The 20,718-nt window shown below is 39.9% G+C and overlaps 2 gene segments (V, D, J or C); both read left to right on the top strand.

Moving 5' to 3' along the window:
• Positions 1–2,298: 2,298 nt before the first annotated feature.
• LOC121909163 lies at positions 2,299–2,818 on the top strand (the record flags this gene model as incomplete). The annotated part of the segment is given in 2 exon segments: positions 2,299–2,410; positions 2,499–2,818. Coding segments are annotated over 2 exon segments (366 nt in total), but the record flags the coding sequence as incomplete, so codon positions are not given.
• A 2,213-nt stretch (positions 2,819–5,031) lies between these two features.
• LOC121908827 lies at positions 5,032–15,174 on the top strand. The segment is given in 3 exon segments: positions 5,032–5,342; positions 5,433–5,734; positions 14,981–15,174. Coding segments are annotated over 3 exon segments (459 nt in total).
• Positions 15,175–20,718: the final 5,544 nt, after the last annotated feature.

The raw sequence follows: 20,718 nt of genomic DNA, 5'->3' as shown, positions 1-20,718 counted from the left end.
AAAACATAAAATAAGGAGATGTTACATATATAAAAACATATAAGACAACATATAAACTTAGAAGGTAAGAAGGTATTGCAATAAGAGAATAGGGTGAGAAGGTATTATTATTATCATTATTAAAAAGAAATAACAATAATAATACTGATTATAAAATGAAGGTTTTACCCTTTAAACTAACTAAAAGCTTGTGAAAAAAGATGTTCTTAGTCTGCTTTTAAAGGAAGACACTGTTGTAACAGACCTGAGTTCATGTGGTAGAGAATTCCAGAGAGTAGGACCATAATGACTGAAGGCACCATGAGCTGATTAAGTAAATAAGTAAAACTTTATTTATATAGCACCTTTTTAACACAGGTTACAAAGTGCTTTACAGTGACGTTGGGACACAAAGAAAATAAGACACAAAAACCTTGAAAGACACATTCAAGAACACATACAGACATCTCACACATACGAACACAGCAAGCATACAGTCATCACCCAGAGCACACACTTGAATTTATCAAATGTTATGAGAAAGCCATTTTAAAAAAGGGAGTTTTTAGGTGTTTTTTTGAAACAGTCAACAGATTCAGCTGATCTGATGGAAGTGGGGAGATTGTTCCAAAGTCTGGGTGCCAGGGCAGCAAAAGCACAGTCACCTTTGGTTTTTAGTTTGGCACGTGGTACGGCCAACAGGTTTTGGTTGGAAGACCTAACTGACCGCATGGTAGTATACGGGCTTAGTAGCTCGGATACATAGGCAGGAGCTAAACCGTGCAAGGCCTTGTAAGTGATTAGAGAATCTTGAAATCAATCCTGAGCTTCACTTGCAGCCAATGCAGTGAGGCTAAAACAGGAGTGATGTGGGATCTGCGGCCAGTCCTAGTTAATAGCCTCGCTGCTGCATTTTGTACAAGCTGAAGATGTGACAGGTCAGCTTGAGAGTTTATTCTTGGTATAGTGAGGAGACCTTTACTTGATGATCTCAGGGGTCTGTCTGCTGTGCATTCAGAGAGCATGTCAATGACGTAGGAGGGAGCTAGACTGTTCATAGCTTTAAAAACAATAAGAAGTATTTTAAAATCAATTCTTTCTGTTCACAGTTTTTGGTTTTGGTTAATACTCTGGCTGCAGCATTCTGAATAAGCTGGAGTTTATTACACGCTTGCTTTGCCAGTCCAGCAAAGAGTCCATCACAATAATCTAGTTGACTGGAAATTAATGCATGAACCAACTTTTCAGAATCTGACTGTGATAGGAAAGATCTAACTTTGGATATATTTCTAAGATGATAAAAAGCAGTCTTAGAGATATCGGATACGTGCTTCTGAAAGTTAAGATCAGCGTCCAAAATCACACCCAAGTTTTTGACATGCTCACAGGGTTTTACCAACAGGGGAGTTAACAAAGAGTGAATCTGATGCCTCAAAACCTTCAGACCTGCTAAAAGAATCTCTGTTTTGTCCTCATTTAGCTGTAAGACATTTTTGGCCATCCAATATTTGACATCAGTAAAGCACTGGATGAGATCATTCACTGGGTTAAGGTGGTTGGCAGAAACAGATATGTATAACTGTGTGTTGTTGAATGATGGACCCAAGTGGGAGCATATACAGATTAAACAGTAGAGGACCAGGAACTGACCCTTGAGGGACTCCATATGGAACGCTGACTTCATCTGATTCAAAGTTACCAACAGAAACAGAGAAAGATCTACCAGTAAGGTAAGAAGAAAACCAGTTAAGAACAGTGCCTCTAAGACCTAAACAGTGTTCAAAGCTCTTAAGAAGAATTTCATGGTCAACTGTATCAAAGGCTGCGTTGAGGTGGAGAAGTACCAGAACATTTACACACTTCAACTCCTCCTTTTATTGAACAACAGCGCCATCAGGTGGACACTGACAACATGATTCACTGATCAAATGAAATCTTTATTTTTTTTATCAAATCTTTTTAAAAATATTTCTTAACAAGAGTACAAACACTAATAATGTTCAGCCATTGAACATAATGTAACATCTCATTTGAAGTAACAATGAAACATATCACCCCACAGCAGACCTTCCCCCAACCCTGTCTGCCCCCACATAACAATAAATAAATAATAAATAAATAAACCCAGCAACCCTTAGCAGCTGTTAGACCTGAAAGCACTATACACTTCTGATGTTTAGGTTGGTTAGGTTAGTTAACAGGTTGAATCTCCTCATGATGAGCTGCTCTGGATAAGAGCGTCAGCTAAACAGCTGAAATGTAAATGTGATGTAAATGTTGAGAGTTCCTCAGCAGATGATAAAGAGGAAGGGCCAATGATGTGAAGGCCCAGATCCATCAGAGTATCAATGTTCTTCCTCTCTCTCCTCCCCTCTCACTGCAGACATGAAACACTGGCTGAGAAACATCCTGATTCTGACTCTCTGGCTAGGTAACTCTTTAAAGCTACTGATTGTTCTCCTTTAATCAATCATCTTTATTGATTCATCTCTTCCTCTGCATGTTCTGTTCTTCCCCAGAGTGTAAAGGACAAGACAGCGTGACCCAGCCAACAGGAGATGTCATTGCTGCTGAAGGAGACACAGTTACACTTGCTTGTACATTTGAGACCAGTAGAACAGGTTCTACTTTGTTCTGGTACAAACAAGAAGTAAATGATTCCCCAAAGTTTATGCTGAGACGTTTAATGTCTGGAACAGCAGCTAATACTGCAGCTGAAGATAGGATTGATGCTGAAATCAACGGGACATCAGTTCCTCTGAAGATCCAGAAGCTGCAGCTGTCTGACTCTGCTGTGTACTACTGTGCTCTGCAGCCCACAGTGACAGGAAACACCAAAACTCTGTACAAAAACCTTTGGAGCAAAGACAACAGAATACTCCACAACATCCACTAGAGGGAGTCACACACTGTTTAACTTCAGTGGTTTCTTATCAAAGTCTAGATTTCTTGTAGTGGTGATTAAAACAACAGAAAATGAAGCATAACAGATAAAATGTGTGATTTATATAAACAATATTTCATTGTAACTGAGTGTAACAGCAAATCCTCTGATATCTAATAGAGCTCAAATTCAACTCTGTGAATCAATTATTTTCATGAGACACTCTTATCCATGACTTTCCAACTATGTGTAGCTGAGTCAATTTACTGTTCATTTTATTTTAATTTTCTATTTTTTTATTTTTTTGGTGAACATTCTCAAAATCTATGCAATGTAAATTTCTACGTATTGAATATAATGTATTGAATGAGTGAGTGAATCTTCATAGTTCCGGGTTACCTGTTGTAGCAGGGGGGGCTTTAATTAACGACACACAAAAGACACATGAGTGACGTAGCCACAAACTCCCAGCAAAAGTTGGACAGCTTTTGTGTGCTGGGGATTGAGAGAGAGCTGCCACTGTGTGTCTGTGTACTGACTGTGCTCCGTGCTGCTCCCATGGAATAAACATGCAGATCCTGGTTCCCGGTGTGACTGGTATTCTTCACCCTGCCAGCGACCATTCTACAACTGCTATATATGTAACATTATTAGTAATGTGAACAATATATATGAGTAAAAAAATTAAATATTGAATATCAGAATAACATGGTTATCATATATAATAGTGTGTCAACATTTTATTTTGTTATTATTGAACTCCATTATTGACAGATCACACACATTAAAACAAGTTTCTCTGTTCTCTCAGACTGTGATTTCTTGTGGTGTACCACAGGGTTCAATCCTAGGTCCTCTCACTTTTAATCAACATATTGTCTTGGATCAAATTTGTATTAAACATGGCACCAATTTCTATTGTTTTTCTGATCATATGAGATTATATATTCCATTAACATCCAGTCATTATTGCAGCTGGTTTATTACATGTTAAGTGCTGTTGAGATCCTGTAACTCCTCTGAAATCTTGTCGATCAAATGAAATCTAATCTTGTTAAGTTGTCCGTTGATGTTAAACATTCTTCTATAAATATTTGATTTTCATAAAAGGGAGTATAGACTGAATTTTTCATCATTTGCAATCGCAGATTTAAAGTTTAGTTGAATTGTCTTGTTTCATTTGACATATATTCAATCATCTGCATAAATGTGTTGACATCAAAGACTCAACTTCTGATTGGTTTTATTATTTTCTCTGTAATACCAGTTTCTCAGCTGTTCTTTCAGAAGAGGTGAATTCTTGTGGTGTACCTCAGGGGTCAATACAGACGACACATGTTTAAACGTTCATTTAAATTCCTGTAATTTCAGCAGCTGGTTCAAACACAAGGTAATTTATATTTTCAGACATGACAAACCCAGCAGGATTACAGTTTAACAGCTGAAGCTTTTACCAAGTTTAGAATTAGCTGATTCATAAAAACTGAAGCTTCCACAACAACTCCACCATCTTTACATTTGACCTGCAGAGGACCAAAAGACACTAAACTGCTCATTTATATTCAAAAGATTAAAGAGGAAACAAATTCTAAAAAGAATATAGACGGTCAAACATTGTTCATGTTATTACAGCTTTTAAGATGAAAAACATTAAAGGAGCAGCAGCAGGTTCAGGAATATTATCACCTTTTATATGTTGGGGATCAAAGTGAGTCTGCACCAGATGTAAAACAGGAAACATTAAATCTCCAGTGATGACTACATACTGTAGTTCAATCAATACATTCAAGGCCAAATTAAAAAATCTACTAAAGACCAATCAGCTGTGTGACCATTGAGTCTAAACTCCATCTATGGTCTTCTCATTAGCGCAGGTAGTCTTGCTTTTAATTTGACAAGTTTACATTATTAATTTCTAATTGACATTGTGGGTGTATGTGATGTACTGTGTGTGGCTTTGTATTTTCTATTTGGTATGGTGTATTCTGTGTGTGTTTTTTTTTTTTTTTTGCTTTGTACTGTTTGTTGTTGTGCTGTTGTATGTTTTTTGTCAGGACGAGGGATGCAAATTAGCTTCGAGCTAACTCTGGTGCATCTTTAATGTTTAAAACTGCACACTGTCCCAGTCAATAAATAAATCAATCATTATATGTTGAGGATCAAAGTGAGTCTGCACCAGATGTAAAACAGGAAACATTCAATCTCCAGTGATGACTACATACAAGACAAGCTATGCTAGGAAAGGAGAGAGGCACAAACATGTGTTTAGTGTAAAGTTGTCAGTAGGAGGAATAACACAGGGCTGTGAATGAGCTCTGTCACTGTGATCAGACTCCTCCTTTAAATCCACCAACTTAGTGTTGATGAAGACTAAACAGAGATCAGAGTCTTCTTTATACTCGCTGTAGCTCAGAGTTACTCAACACTGCAGATATGACGTCTCTGTTCATCTCAGTGTTGCTGGCTGCTATGTGCCTTGGTATGAACACAGCTCTGTTTCTGTCATATCAATCCAACATTGACATGATTCTTTAACAGCTCACTGACACTGTTTGTTGCTGTTTTACAGAATGCAGAGCACAAAAATACACTGTGCGGCAACCAAAAGGAGATGTGACTGCTGCTGAAGGAGAGGCAGTAACACTTGACTGTCAATATAACAGCAGTGTTACAACTAATTACCTCTTCTGGTACAAACAGGATGGAAACAACAGCCCCAAATTCATCCTGAGCCGCTTTAAACTGGATGAAGGAAACACACCAGATGAGTTTAAGGAAAGATTTTCATCCACACTGGATTCCAACTTAAGATCAGTTCCTCTGAAGATCCAGAAGCTGCAGCTGTCTGACTCTGCTGTGTACTACTGTGCTGTGCAGCCCACAGTGACAGGAAACACCAAAACTCTGTAAAAAAAACCTTTGGAGCAAAGACAACACAATACTCCACAACATCCACTAGAGGGAGTCACACACTGTTAAACTTCAGTGGTTTCTTATCAAACAGTCTAGATTCTTTTCCCTCATGAGACACAGTTGTGATGAAGAGTTTTACAAATGAATGTCATTTGACATATGAGTCTCCTCCTACTGACTGCAGAGGTTGCTGCATGGCAGAGAGCTGTTTGATTCCAGCTGTGAACATCAGACCAAACACAACTCACAAAACCACTCAACACTTATTCAAACTCAACATTCACTTACAGCACATTTCACTTGTGTAACCATGGAAACACTGGCTGTCATTTTACTGTTTTCAGCTCTTGTAGGTACGTATGTTTTTGTCATTGTGTGATATTTTCCAAATGATGGATATTTGACTCTGGAACAGAACTTTAATACAACATGTTTCCTTCACTAGGTAACACCTTGGAAGATGATTTCTATAGAAATCAGTCAAATGAACAGTTGATCAGTTTGTGTCCACAGAGTAACACTGTACAGTTGACATTTTCCACTGTCTTCTCCTCTCAGCCTCATGAACAATGTTAGTCTAATGGCTTCATTTTCTCTACTTTTTCCAGGACTAATAGCTGGAGACACAATCTCTCCTGTAAAAGATGAAGTCAGTGGAAGAGAAGGAGAATCTGTCATACTCACATGTACCTATGAGACAGATTATACTCATCCTTACCTTAACTGGTACAAACATCACTCTGACCTTCAGGCACCTCAGTTTATACTCTGGAAAGGAGCAAAGGAGAGAACAACTGAATATATTCCTAATAAACGATATAAATCCAAAACATCAGCTACAACAACTGAGCTGACCATACAGAGTCTAACCCTGGCAGACACAGCTCTCTACTACTGTGCTGTAGACACACAGTGATAGAAAGTGTAGAAGAGGCTGTACAAAAACCTGAACACAGATATCTGACTACTCTTCAAAGAGGAGGGAAGTGGTATTCAAACCACAGCTTCATATCAGATGGATTCTGCTAATTCCTGTTTTATCAGAGTCACTGTGGTTACAGCTGCTAATGAAACACTGTGGGAGGATTCACATGAGCAGCAAATCCACATCAATGACAAACCAGCTGGATGATGCTTCAAACACAAGACACCATCAAACATAAAGTGACATAAAATTGTGATGAAAAACAAACCTGAAGTTACTCATCAGGTTGAAAATTGAATATAATGAAAATATGAGAATGTTTGTTTCATACTGTCAGTTTTTATCATGAGCTGTTTAAGTTCTGCTGTAAAATCATAATTTGACATTTAGGTCAATCTTTAAAATGTTCAATATTATATTTCAGTATCATATTAGCTATGAGCTAATCAGTATGATGTGATATGAGCACATTGAACACATTAGTCAGAGCTGTGAGAGCAGGGAGGAGGAGATTAAGGGAGGAGCAAACTGTCACTGAAGTACAAAAACCTTTTTTAGTGTCAAAATTAAAAATATCCACCTGCAACTGACCTATTCAAGAAATATAACATGCTGTTCACTTTATCCACCAGTCTGTGCTCCCCCTCTTCTACACTCTCTAGTTTTAAACTACCAACTGTTGCTGAAATATCTGGCCTCATTCAAAAATCCAAATCTTCTGCCTGCCAACTAGATCTTCCTCCTACTCACTTGGTAAGAGCCTGTCTACCCCACCTGTCCTCTCTAATAACCGACATCGTACATTCCTCCCTTATTTCTGGTCTTGTTCCTTCATCTGTCAACACAATTTGAATAATTTCAATATCAAATTTACCATTTCTCTCTTAAATACTCAAAAGAACAGTTGCAGCTCAGATTCAGGCTCACTTGTCAGACAATAACCTGTATGAACATTTTCAGTCTGGTTTCCGTCCCTCCCACAGTACAGAGACAGACTTGGTCAGAATCACCAATGACCTGTTGATAGCAGCAGTCTCTGGCCTCTCAACCATTCTTGTCCTCCTGGATTTGAGTGCAGCCTTTGACACCATGTCACATACCATCCTCCTTGACAGATTAGCTTCCACTGGAATCACTGGTATCCCACTTTCCTGATTTCATTCATATCTCTCTGGTTGCCCTCATTTTGTCCAACTTAAAAATCTAAAATCCCAGTCCTTCCCTGTTATTAGCGATGTTCCTCAGGGCTCTGTCTAGGGCCTCCTTCGTTTTATCATTTATCTCTCACCACTTGGCCATATTCTCAGAAAATTTGGAATACAGTTCCACTGCTATGCGGATGACACCCAGCTCTACCTGTCTACCAAACCTACTTCCACTCTTGCATCCTCTTCCTCTTTCACTTGCCTGCTGGAAATCAAATCCTGGCTTTCACATAATTTCCTCAAACTTAACAGTGATAAAACAGAGATTCTCCTTGTGGGTACAAAATCTACTTTATCCAAACTCACCAGTTTTTCACTGACTATTGATTATTCCACAGTCACCCCTTCCCCCCAGGTTAAGAGTCTGGGCGTCATCCTTTGAGCCACACATCAATAATATCACCCTGTCTGCTGACTTCCACTTACACAATATCTCTCATCTCTGTCTGTCTCTTACATCCAACAGTACCGCCATTCTCACTCATGCTCTGATTACATCCTGTATTGATTACTTCAACTCTATCCTTTCTGGTCTTCCTCACAAGTTCCTCCATAAACTTCAACTTGTTCAAGATTCTGCCACCTGTATCATTACCAGAACCTCTTCCAAAGAACATTTCACCTCTGTTCTCCAGCAACTATACTGGCTTCCTGTTAAACACCGTATTGACTTTAAGATTCTACTTCTCACCTTCAAGGCCCTTCATAAGTTAGAACCTCTGTATCTCTCTGACCTCCTTCACACCTTCACACCCTCCTGTACTCTCAGATCATCCTCTGCTATTCTCCTCACTACACCTCCTGCCTGCTTGACAACCATGGGGTCCAGAGCCTTCAGCTGTGCTGCCCCTCACCTCTGGACCTCTGTCTCCCAGACATATGCAACACTGATTCTCTCCCAACCTTCAAATCCCGTCTCAAAACGCACCTTTTCAAAGTAGCTTATTCCCTCTGATTGCTTTATTCAAATCAAGTTTGCACTGATGATAATTTTATACTTCTATTTACTATTTTAACCCTATTTTATATGATGCTGCTTTGTTGGATTTATTGATGTTGTTTTCACTGCTGTGTCTTTCATTTTAGTTTGTGTTTGTAAGGTTTCCTTGTGGCAGTTACAGAAAACACCGAAACTCTGTACAAAAACCTTTGGAGCAAAGACAACAGAATACTCCACAACATCCACTAGAGGGAGTCACACACTGTTAAACTTCAGTGGTTTGAATCTTCATATATTTGACTCAGCCCTACAAAAGACTCATCTGTATCCAACATGTGTGAAACCTGGATTATGATGGTGACTGCAGCATCAGTGTCATTTCCACAGTTGAATCAAAGAAGTGTAACAGAAGGGATGAATGGGTCCGACTCTTTCTCTCTTGATAAGGATTCCTGTCTCTCAGCTCAGAGTATCTGCTGATGCAGAGTACTGATCCCATAGCAGTGCTCTCTTTTTCCCACATTCAAATCTGTGCACCCCACTGCTTGAAACTCATTGGAACGACTTCAACATGAGGTCTCATGAGGTCATGGATTGCTGATGTGACTGAATGAATATAACTGGTAGTGAAAACACTGAAGTATTATAATGACATGGAAGAAGAGACTGTATTACATGTAGATTGGTCTCATCATGACAGATACTTGATCTGATGAATCCCCTGAGTATTACTGCAGATACTGATGTAGTGTGTCAGTGTTTGTCTGTTCAAGGCTCCATTCTGGGGCCTTTTCTGTTCAACATCTACATGCTGCCACTAGCTCAGGCTATGGAAAACAACTAAATATGTTACTAGTTATGCAGATGATACACAAATTTACATAACCATATCACCAGGGGACTATGGTCCAATACAAGCACTGAGTAAGTGCACTGAACAAATCAATGATTGGATGTGCCAGAATTTTCTTCAATTAAACAAAGATAAAACTGAAGTAATTGTTTTTGGAGCCAAGGAAGAACGTTTAAAAGTCAGCACTCAGCTTCAATCGATAATGTTAAAAACTACAAACCAAGCCAGAAATCTTGGTGTAGTCATGGACTCAGACCTGAATGTCAACAGCCACATTAAGACAATTACAAAGTCAGACTACTATCACCTGAAGAATATATCAAGAATTAAAGGAATTATGTCTCAGCAGGATTTGGAAAAACTTGTCCATGTATTTATCTTCAGTAGACTCGACTACTGTAACGCTGTCTTCACAGGTCTCCCTAAAAAACAATCAGACAGCTGCAGCTGATTCAGACACTGCTGCTCGAGTCCTCACTAAGACCAAGAAAGTGGATCAAATCACTCCAGTTCTTGGATCTTTACACTGGCTTCCTGTCTGTCAAACAACTGATGTCAAAATACTGCTGTATGTTTATAAAGCACTGAATGGTTTAAAATACATTTCTGATCTGCTGCTTCATTATGAACCATCCAGACCTCTCAGGTCGTCTGGATCAGGTCTGCTTTCTGTCCCCAGAGTCAAAACTAAACATGGAGAAGTAGCGTTCAGTTTTTATGCTCCACATATCTGAACAAACTCCCAGAAAACTGCAGATCTGCTGCAACTCTCAGTTATTTTAAATCACAGCTGAAGACTATTCTGTTTGACATTTATTAAACCAAATTTAAGGGTCAATATTTTACACTGCACTGTAACTTTTATTCTCCTGTTTTATCTGTCTTTTTCTTTTTTTAGCTTCTTTTTATTTCCAAATTTAACACATTTTAATTGTATTTAAATGTCTTTTTACTTGTGTTGCCTTTAAATTCTGTTTTGGTGCCTTTTATGCTCTATGTAAAGCACTTTGAATTGCCTTGTTGTTGAAATGTGCTACACAAATAAATTTGCCTTTCCTAACAGAGAGAACTATAAATACAGAACTACAAAGAGACGGAGAGATTCAGGGAGGAGCTAAACTGTTACTGAACTATAGAAGAGAGACGAACTTCCATATTCAGCAGAGTTCAATACACAAACCACAAACATTACCTTCATTCAACATGCTGGCTTTGCAATACTCCGTATGTTACTTACTATTTCTGGCCATTCTTGCAGGTATGTTAGATTCTGTATTTTATAAAAGTTGAATACTAATAGTATCTGGATGTGATTCATTTACTGAGACAACATGTTATAACAGAGTTATCTCTTCCTTTAGGTGTCAGCTGTGAATAACTCACTCCAGTCAACAATGAAGAGAACAGTTTAGAAGGCAGCACTGTTACTCTGTCCTACACATACTCCAAAGAAGCTGATAGCTATGATTATTTCTTCTGGTATCGACAATATCCAGGAAAACCACCAGAATTCCTTATTTCTCATTATGGCACAGGAAATCCACTATCAGCTGCAGTACCTAGACTGTCTTTTAAAGTGAGTGAAGACAAAACCCAAATGGATCTGCAGATCTCCTCTGCTGCAGTGTCTGACTCTGCTGTGTACTACTGTGCTCTGCAGCCCACAGTGACAGGAAACACCAAAACTCTGTACAAAAACCTTTGGAGCAAAGACAACAGAATACTCCACAACATCCACTAGAGGGAGTCACACACTGTTAAACTTCAGTGGTTTCTTATCAAACAGTCTAGATTCTTTTCCCTCATGAGACACAGTTGTGATGAAGAGTTTTACAAATGAATGTAAATGGTAAATGGTAAATGGACTGTACTTGTATAGTGCCTTTCTAGTCTTCCAACCACTCAAAGCGCTTTTTACACTACGAATCACATTCACCCATTCACACACATTCATACGCTGAATGGGTACAGGGGCTACCATGCAAGGTCCCAACCTGCCCATCAGAGGAAGCTAAGCATTCACACACATTCATACACTGATGGCACAGCCATCAGGAGCAATTTTTTGGGGTTAAGTATCTTGCCCAAGGACACATCGGCATGTGGACTGGAGGAGCCGGGAATCAAACCGCCGATCTTCCGATTAGTGGACGACCCGCTCTACCTCCTGAGCCACAGCCGCCCCATATGTCATTTGACATATGAGTCTCCTCCTACTGACTGCAGAGGTTGCTGCATGGCAGAGAGCTGTTTGATTCCAGCTGTGAACATCAGACCAAACACAACTCACAAAACCACTCAACACTTATTCAAACTCAACATTCACTTACAGCACATTTCACTTGTGTAACCATGGAAACACTGGCTATCATTTTACTGTTTTCAGCTCTTGTAGGTACGTATGTTTTTGTCATTGTGTGATATTTTCCAAATGATGGATATTTGACTCTGGAACAGAACTTTAATACAACATGTTTCCTTCACTAGGTAACACCTTGGAAGATGATTTCTATAGAAATCAGTCAAATGAACAGTTGATCAGTTTGTGTCCACAGAGTAACACTGTACAGTTGACATTTTCCACTGTCTTCTCCTCTCAGCCTCATGAACAATGTTAGTCTAATGGCTTCATTTTCTCTACTTTTTCCAGGACTAATAGCTGGAGACACAATCTCTCCTGTAAAAGATGAAGTCAGTGGAAGAGAAGGAGGATCTGTCACACTCAGATGCAAGTATGATACAAGTGCAACTTATATTTACCTTTACTGGTACAAACATCATTCTGACCTTCAGGCACCTCAGTTTATACTCAAGAAAGGAGCAAAACCAGAGAGTACTTCTGAATATGAATATAATTATGATTATATAGATGAATATATTCCTGATGAACGATATACATCCGAAACATCATATACATCAACTGAGCTGACCATACAGAGTCTAACCCTGGCAGACACAGCTCTCTACTACTGTGCTCTAGACACACAGTGATAGAAAGTGTAGAAGAGGCTGTACAAAAACCTGAACACAGATATCTGACTACTCTTCAAAGAGGAGGGAAGTGGTATTCAAACCACAGCTTCATATCAGATGGATTCTGCTAATTCCTGTTTTATCAGAGTCACTGTGGTTACAGCTGCTAATGAAACACTGTGGGAGGATTCACATGAGCAGCAAATCCACATCAATGACAAACCAGCTGGATGATGCTTCAAACTCAAAACCATTTCATGGAACAAAAGATTAAATGAAAAAAACAAATCAACAGATTATTCACATTAAAGTTTTGATATTTGCAGCCTTGTTCATTTTTCCTTTTTTTGGTTTGTATAAAGATTTCAAGTGTTTGTTGTCACTATTCAGCAAAGCACAAAAAACATGTGAAATACCAGCGTGCAGGTCGGTTACATCACTATCTCAGTGTCTCTCCTCTGCTCCACTGTTACGTCTATCAGCAGGTCTCAATGAGGGGAGTCACATCCACCTGCTACATGACTCACATTTCCTTATTTGGACATCACTCCCGGAATACACTGAGAGCGTGGTGCTGATAACGCCAAGGTCACAGGTTCGATCTCTATACTGGCCAGGATCAGTTGTTGTAAAGGGAGAAGTTCTTATGCCGCCTGCAGATGGAAAGAAAGTTGATGTAAACTTCCCTGTTTCTAACCCATGGAATGACCAACAGTGCCACATCATCTCACACGTGTATCCTGTGAAAGCTTCACGTCCAAAGTCCTGCTCCTTCTTACTCGTTGTCAGGAGACTACTACTGTAGCCACATTGAAACGTACACTTCCCTTTCCACATGACCACGTGGCCTAAAGGACGAGGTGTCTGACTTTGGATCAGAAGATTGAGGGTTTGAATCCCTTCGTGGTTGGCTATCCCTGCTTGCATTGCATATGTGTCTGTTGAGTGAAGAAAACCCCAACGAGAGACCGTGAACATGTACATCAACCTATGTGACATTGCTGATCATGGGTAAAATCTGCTAGTAGTCACAGAAATGCAGCAGATTAAACAAAGTGTTTGGCTTTAGGAACTTACAGGAAGTATGTGTTTTCTGTGATTAACATCTGTATCAGAGGGGGTACCTGTAAATATTCGGCACCCTCGCTCTGCTTATTATGGGCACATTCAGCAGGAGTAACGCTTTGGAGGAATCCTGGTTAACGTCAGTTCCTTCAAATCAAGGCATTGTGTGTTTCCTGCCATGAAGATTTGTATGCAGAGCGTTGGCTTTTCAATGTTTGGCACCACGACATTGCTGATTGTGATGAAAAACTACTCATGAGTGGAGTAATGCTTTGGAGGAACTGTGCTATAAATGTGTTTGGTGTGTACACCAGCATTATGCAGAGAAAACCTACTTCTGTCATGGAATAACTTTGAGATGGACAGCAGCAAAGTCACCAGCAATGTGGGGGGAAATTCAACCTTCTGGGGGTTACACAGTCCCAACTGTCAATAGGCTGCCTATACTGTAAGGCAGGTTCAGGAAGTGCTACCATCGTCCTCCCCCCATCGCTTCAATTGGATGCGTCCATCCATGTAATGTCACAGGTCAAGCGGGAAATAATCAAATCAAGATGGAAAGAGTTTGAATCTAAAATAACGCTAGCCGATACAAATGGATGAAGGTCCCAAAAAACAAAAAGGTGGAGCAGAAAAGGTCAGAGAGAAAAAGAAAAAAGATCTTGAGGCTGATGCTGCAAAATGTTTCAAGTTAACACATTTATTCAAAATATCGATGCCACTGCCAACCAAAATCCTGTTAGCGTTAGCATGGCTAGCTGCAGTGATAACATTAACAGTCCATGGCCAAATGAAGAGGAGGAGGAAGAGTCTGGACAGATGAGCAGCAGGCTGATTCCAGTGGAGAGCAGGAGCAAGAAGAGGAGGACGCTGCCGAGGACGAGTGAAAGCTGCATGATAACCTCCAGCAGGTGATACTGCTAACGTTAGCTCATGTAGTGACAGTGTTAACAGCAGAGCTCTGAACCTGACGCTCTCTGTTACACAAGTAGCATGCAAGAGCAGCTTCATCAAGAATAGATTACGGAGCACTACATTTAGAAGCGTTCATGTTTATGGCTACAGAATAAAACTTTCTTATAGCTTCAGACACTGATGGAATGATGTAATCGACAGGATGGCAGAGAAGAGACATCTTCTCACCGGCTAAGGTAGGACATGCTATTCTATTCTATTCTATTCTATTCTATTCTATTCTATTCTATTCTATTTGTTGCTTATGCTGTTTTTTAAATGATGTCAGCTGATTGGTCACACTGGGTCCACTCCATTAGGCTGCAGGCCTGCTGCTTGTCACAGCCTGACAATACCAGTGAGTGAATGTTTAAATAGTGTCGGTAGCATGAAATCCTGACTGTTAAGCCTGATGTGTGAATTGCATCAGATCAGCTGCAAACACAATGTTGGATGATTGACTATTAATAGTTCTCACAATTCCAGATCATCAATGAATTAAATCCTAAATACACCTCTTGGGCTGCTGATTTGTCCTCTCAGCTATTTCTTGTCTATTTATTTATTGATTATATTATTTTATGAAACCCTGTAAGTACACCTGTTGTTTGGGTTCTAACTTGATATCTATTGCTTAGCTTATATGTTATAAATACCCTGTTATTGCTTTATGCAACTCATAAGTGTGTTTGTTGGGGGTAAATGGGGCCGGTCCAGATGAGAATTGCCAGGGCAGAATTTTGTTCCCAGTCTGACTCTGCAGCCCACAGTGACAGAAAACACCAAAACTCAAACTCAAACACAACCTGACAGATTTTTGATGCTTCTGTAGTTTCACATGACAACAGATCAGTCATGTAAAAGCTGCTCCAGGCAAAGTTTTTATGTTGACAATGAAGACATAAGAGAAGAGAAAGAGTCCTGCGATGGTGATATAACTGGTAGGATGTCAGTATACACATCCTCCTTACTGGGATCAGTGATGTCACAGTGATGTCATTAAGGGAGGAGGGGCTTCCTCTACAGATGGGAGAAGCCCAGCTGTCACCATCAGAAAGTAAGCAGACTTCAGTAAGTTGACTTTGAGGATTACTGAGCTGTTTATCTTTGAACATGTTGCTTTTAGTGCCAGCTCTGCTCCTCTGTATATTCACTGGTAAGTCACATTTTATTAACTTTATTAATTAGTTGAATTCAGTGGCAAGAACATTCATATCTGATAATGTAATTAAAGCAGCTACATAGTTACTGAAGCACAGAACAAGAAGCCCAAGAAAATGTAAATTTGTTCACTAACTTCTGGATTTAAATATTTTCATGTAGGTGTCAGCTGTGAAGAACTCACTGCAGTCAAGAATGAAGAGAACAGTTTGGAGGGCAGCACTGTTACTCTGTCCTATAAATACCCAAAACTTAAATCTAGTGATTATTTCTTCTGGTATCGACAATATCCAGGAAAACCACCAGAGAACCTCATCCAGCACTTAGGTTCTGGAGCAGTAGCAAATACAAAACCTGGACTGGAGATTACAGTGAAGGACAAACAAATCCATCTGCAGATCTCCTCTGCTGCAGTGTCTGACTCTGCTGTGTACTACTGTGCTCTGCGGCCCACAGTGACAGGAAACACCAAAACTCTGTACAAAAACCTTTGGAGCAAAGACAACAGAATACTCCACAACATCCACTAGAGGGAGTCACACACTGTTAAACTTCAGTGGTTTCTTATCAAACAGTCTAGATTCTTTTCCCTCATGAGACACAGTTGTGATGAAGAGTTTTACAAATGAATGTCATTTGACATATGAGTCTCCTCCTACTGACTGCAGAGGTGGCTGCATGGCAGAGAGCTGTTTGATTCCAGCTGTGAACATCAGACCAAACACAACTCACAAAACCACTCAACACTTATTCAAACTCAACATTCACTTACAGCATTTCACTTGTGTAACCATGGAAACACTGGCTGTCATTTCACTGTTTTCAGCTCTTGTAGGTACGTATGTTTTTGTCATTGTGTGATATTTTCCAAATGATGGATATTTGACTCTGGAACAGAACTTTAATACAACATGTTTCCTTCACTAGGTAACACCTTGGAAGATGATTTCTATAGAAATCAGTCAAATGAACAGTTGATCAGTTTGTGTCCACAGAGTAACACTGTACAGTTGACATTTTCCACTGTCTTCTCCTCTCAGCCTCATGAACAATGTTAGTCTAATGGCTTCATTTTCTCTACTTTTTCCAGGACTAATAGCTGGAGACACAATCTCTCCTGTAAAAGATGAAGTCAGTGGAAGAGAAGGAGAATCTGTCACACTCACATGTACCTATGAGACAAGTGTATGGGGTGTTTGGCTTTACTGGTACAAACATCATTCTGACCTTCAGGCACCTCAGTTTATACTCAGGAAAGGAGCAAAGGGATTGAGTGATCAATATAGTCCTGATAATCGATATGATTCCGAAACATCAGATACATCAACTGAGCTGACCATACAGAGTCTAACCCTGGCAGACACAGCTCTCTACTACTGTGCTCTAGACACACAGTGATAGAAAGTGTAGAAGAGGCTGTACAAAAACCTGAACACAGATATCTGACTACTCTTCAAAGAGGAGGGAAGTGGTATTCAAACCACAGCTTCATATCAGATGGATTCTGCTAATTCCTGTTTTATCAGAGTCACTGTGGTTACAGCTGCTAATGAAACACTGTGGGAGGATTCACATGGGCAGCAAATCCACATCAATGACAAACCAGCTGGATGATGCTTCAAACACAAGACACCATCAAACATAAAGTGACATAAAACTGTGTGTTGAACAAAAACCTGAAGTTACTCGTCGGGTTAAAAAGTGAATGTAATGAAAATATGAGAATGTTTGTTTCATACTGTCAGTTTTTATCATGAGCTGTTTAGGTTCTGCTGTAAAATCATAATTTGACATTCAAGTCAATCTTTAAAATGTTCAATATTATATTTCAGTATCATATTAGCTATGAGCTAATCAGTGTGATGTGATATGAAAAGCACATTGAACACATTATTAGTCAGAGCTGTGAGAGCAGGGAGGAGGAGATTAAGGGAGGAGCAAAACTGTCACTGAGGTACAAAAACCTTCTTTAGTGTCAAAATTAAAAATATCCACCTGCAACTGACCTATTCAAGAAATATAACATGCAGTTCACTTTATCCACCAGTCTGTGCTCCCCCTCTTCTACACTCTCTAGTTTTAAACTACCAACTGTTGCTGAAATATCTGGCCTCATTCAAAAATCCAAATCTTCTGCCTGCCAACTAGATCTTCCTCCTACTCACTTGGTAAGAGCCTGTCTACCCCACCTGTCCTCTCTAATAACCGACATCGTACATTCCTCCCTTATTTCTGGTCTTGTTCCTTCATCTGTCAACACAATTTGAATAATTTCAATATCAAATTTACCATTTCTCTCTTAAATACTCAAAAGAACAGTTGCAGCTCAGATTCAGGTTCACTTGTCAGACAATAACCTGTATGAACATTTTCAGTCTGGTTTCCGTCCCTCCCACAGTACAGAGACAGACTTGGTCAGAATCACCAATGACCTGTTGATAGCAGCAGTCTCTGGCCTCTCAACCATACTTGTCCTCCTGGATTTGAGTGCAGCCTTTGACACCATGTCACATACCATCCTCCTTGACAGATTAGCTTCCACTGGAATCACTGGTATCCCACTTTCCTGGTTTCATTCATATCTCTCTGGTTGCACTCATTTTGTCTAACTTGAAAATCTAAAATCCCAGTACTTCCCTGTTATTAGCGATGTTCCTCAGGGCTCTGTCTAGGGCCTCCTTCGTTTTATCATTTATCTCTCACCACTTGGCCATATTCTCAGAAAATTTGGAATACAGTTCCGCTGCTATGCGGATGACACCCAGCTCTACCTGTCTACCAAACCTACTTCCACTCTTACATCCTCTTCCTCTTCTGCTTGCCTGCTGGAAATCAAATCCTGGCTTTCACATAATTTCCTAAAACTTAACAGTGATAAAACAGAGGTTCTCCTCGTGGGTACAAAATCTACTTTATCCAAACTCACCAGTTTTTCACTGACTATTGATTATTCCACAGTCACCCCTTCCCCCCAGGTTAAGAGTCTGGGCGTCATCCTTTGAGCCACACATCAATAATATCACCCTGTCTGCTGACTTCCACTTACACAATATCTCTCATCTCTGTCTGTCTCTTACATCCAACAGTACTGCCATTCTCACTCATGCTCTGATTACATCCTGTATTGATTACTTCAACTCTATCCTTTCTGGTCTTCCTCACAAGTTCCTCCATAAACTTCAACTTGTTCAAGATTCTACCACCTGTATCATTACCAGAACCTCTTCCAAAGAACATTTCACCTCTGTTCTCCAGCAACTATACTGGCTTCCTGTTAAACACCGTATTGACTTTAAGATTCTACTTCTCACCTTCAAGGCCCTTCATAAGTTAGCACCTCTGTATCTCTCTGACCTCCTTCACACCTTCACAGCCTCCTGTACTCTCAGATCATCCTCTGCTATTCTCCTCACTACACCTCCTGCCTGCTTGACAACCATGGGGTCCAGAGCCTTCAGCTGTGCTGCCCCTCACCTCTGGACCTCTGTCTCCCAGACATACACAACACTGATTCTCTCCCAACCTTCAAATCCCGTCTCAAAACGCAGCTTTTCAAAGTGGCTTATTCCCTCTGATTGCTTCATTCAAATCAAGTTTGCATTGATGATGATTTTATACTTCTATTTACTATTTTAACCCTATTTTGTATGATGCTGCTTTGTTGGATTTATTGATGTTGTTTTCACTGCTGTGTGTTTGTAAGGTTTCCTTGTGGCAGTGGCAGGAAACACCAAAACTCTGTACAAAAACCTTTGGAGCAAAGACAACAGAATACTCCACAACATCCACTAGAGGGAGTCACACACTGTTAAACTTCAGTGGTTTGAATCTTCACATATTTGACTCAGCCCTACAAAAGACTCATCTGTATCCAACATGTGTGAAACCTGGATTATGATGGTGACTGCAGCATCAGTGTCATTTCCACAGTTGAATCAAAGAAGTGTAACAGAAGGGATGAATGGGTCCGACTCTTTCTCTCTTGATAAGGATTCCTGTCTCTCAGCTCAGAGTATCTGCTGATGCAGAGTACTGATCCCATAACAGTGCTCTCTTTTTCCCACATTCAAATCTGTGCACCCCACTGCTTGAAACTCATTGGAACAACTTCAACATGAGGTCTCATGAGGTCATGGATTGCTGACGTGACTGAATGAATATAACTGGTAGTGAAAACACTGAAGTCTTATAATGACATGGAAGAAGAGACTGTATTACATGTAGATTGGTCTCATCATGGCAGATACTTGATCTGATGAATCACCTGAGTATTACTGCAGATACTGATGTAGTGTGTCAGTGTTTGTCTGTTCAAGGCTCCATTCTGGGGCCTTTTCTCTTCAACATCTACATGCTGCCACTAGCTCAGGTTATGGAAAACAACTAAATATGTTACTAGTTATGCAGATGACACACAAATTTATATAACCACATCACCAGGAAACTATGGTCCAATACAAGCACTGAGTAAGTGCACTGAACAAATCAATGATTGGATGTGCCAGAATTTTCTTCAATTAAACAAAGATAAAACTGAAGTAATTGTTTTTGGAGCAAAGGAAGAACGTTTAAAATTCAGCACTCAGCTTCAGTCGATAATGTTAAAAACTACAAACCAAGCCAGAAATCTTGGTGTAGTCATGGACTCAGACCTGAATTTCAACAGCCACATTAAGACAATTACAAAGTCAGCCTACTATCACCTGAAGAATATATCAAGAATTAAAGGACTTATGTCTCAGCAGGATTTGGAAAAACTTGTCCATGTATTTATCTTCAGTAGACTCGACTACTGTAACGCTGTCTTCACAGGTCTCCCTAAAAAACAATCAGACAGCTGCAGCTGATTCAGACGCTGCTGCTCGA

The sequence above is a fragment of the Thunnus maccoyii genome, chromosome 12 (genome assembly GCF_910596095.1).
Source record: "Thunnus maccoyii chromosome 12, fThuMac1.1, whole genome shotgun sequence".
NCBI lineage: Eukaryota > Metazoa > Chordata > Actinopteri > Scombriformes > Scombridae > Thunnus > Thunnus maccoyii.
This window is presented reverse-complemented; position numbering and strand designations above follow the sequence as displayed.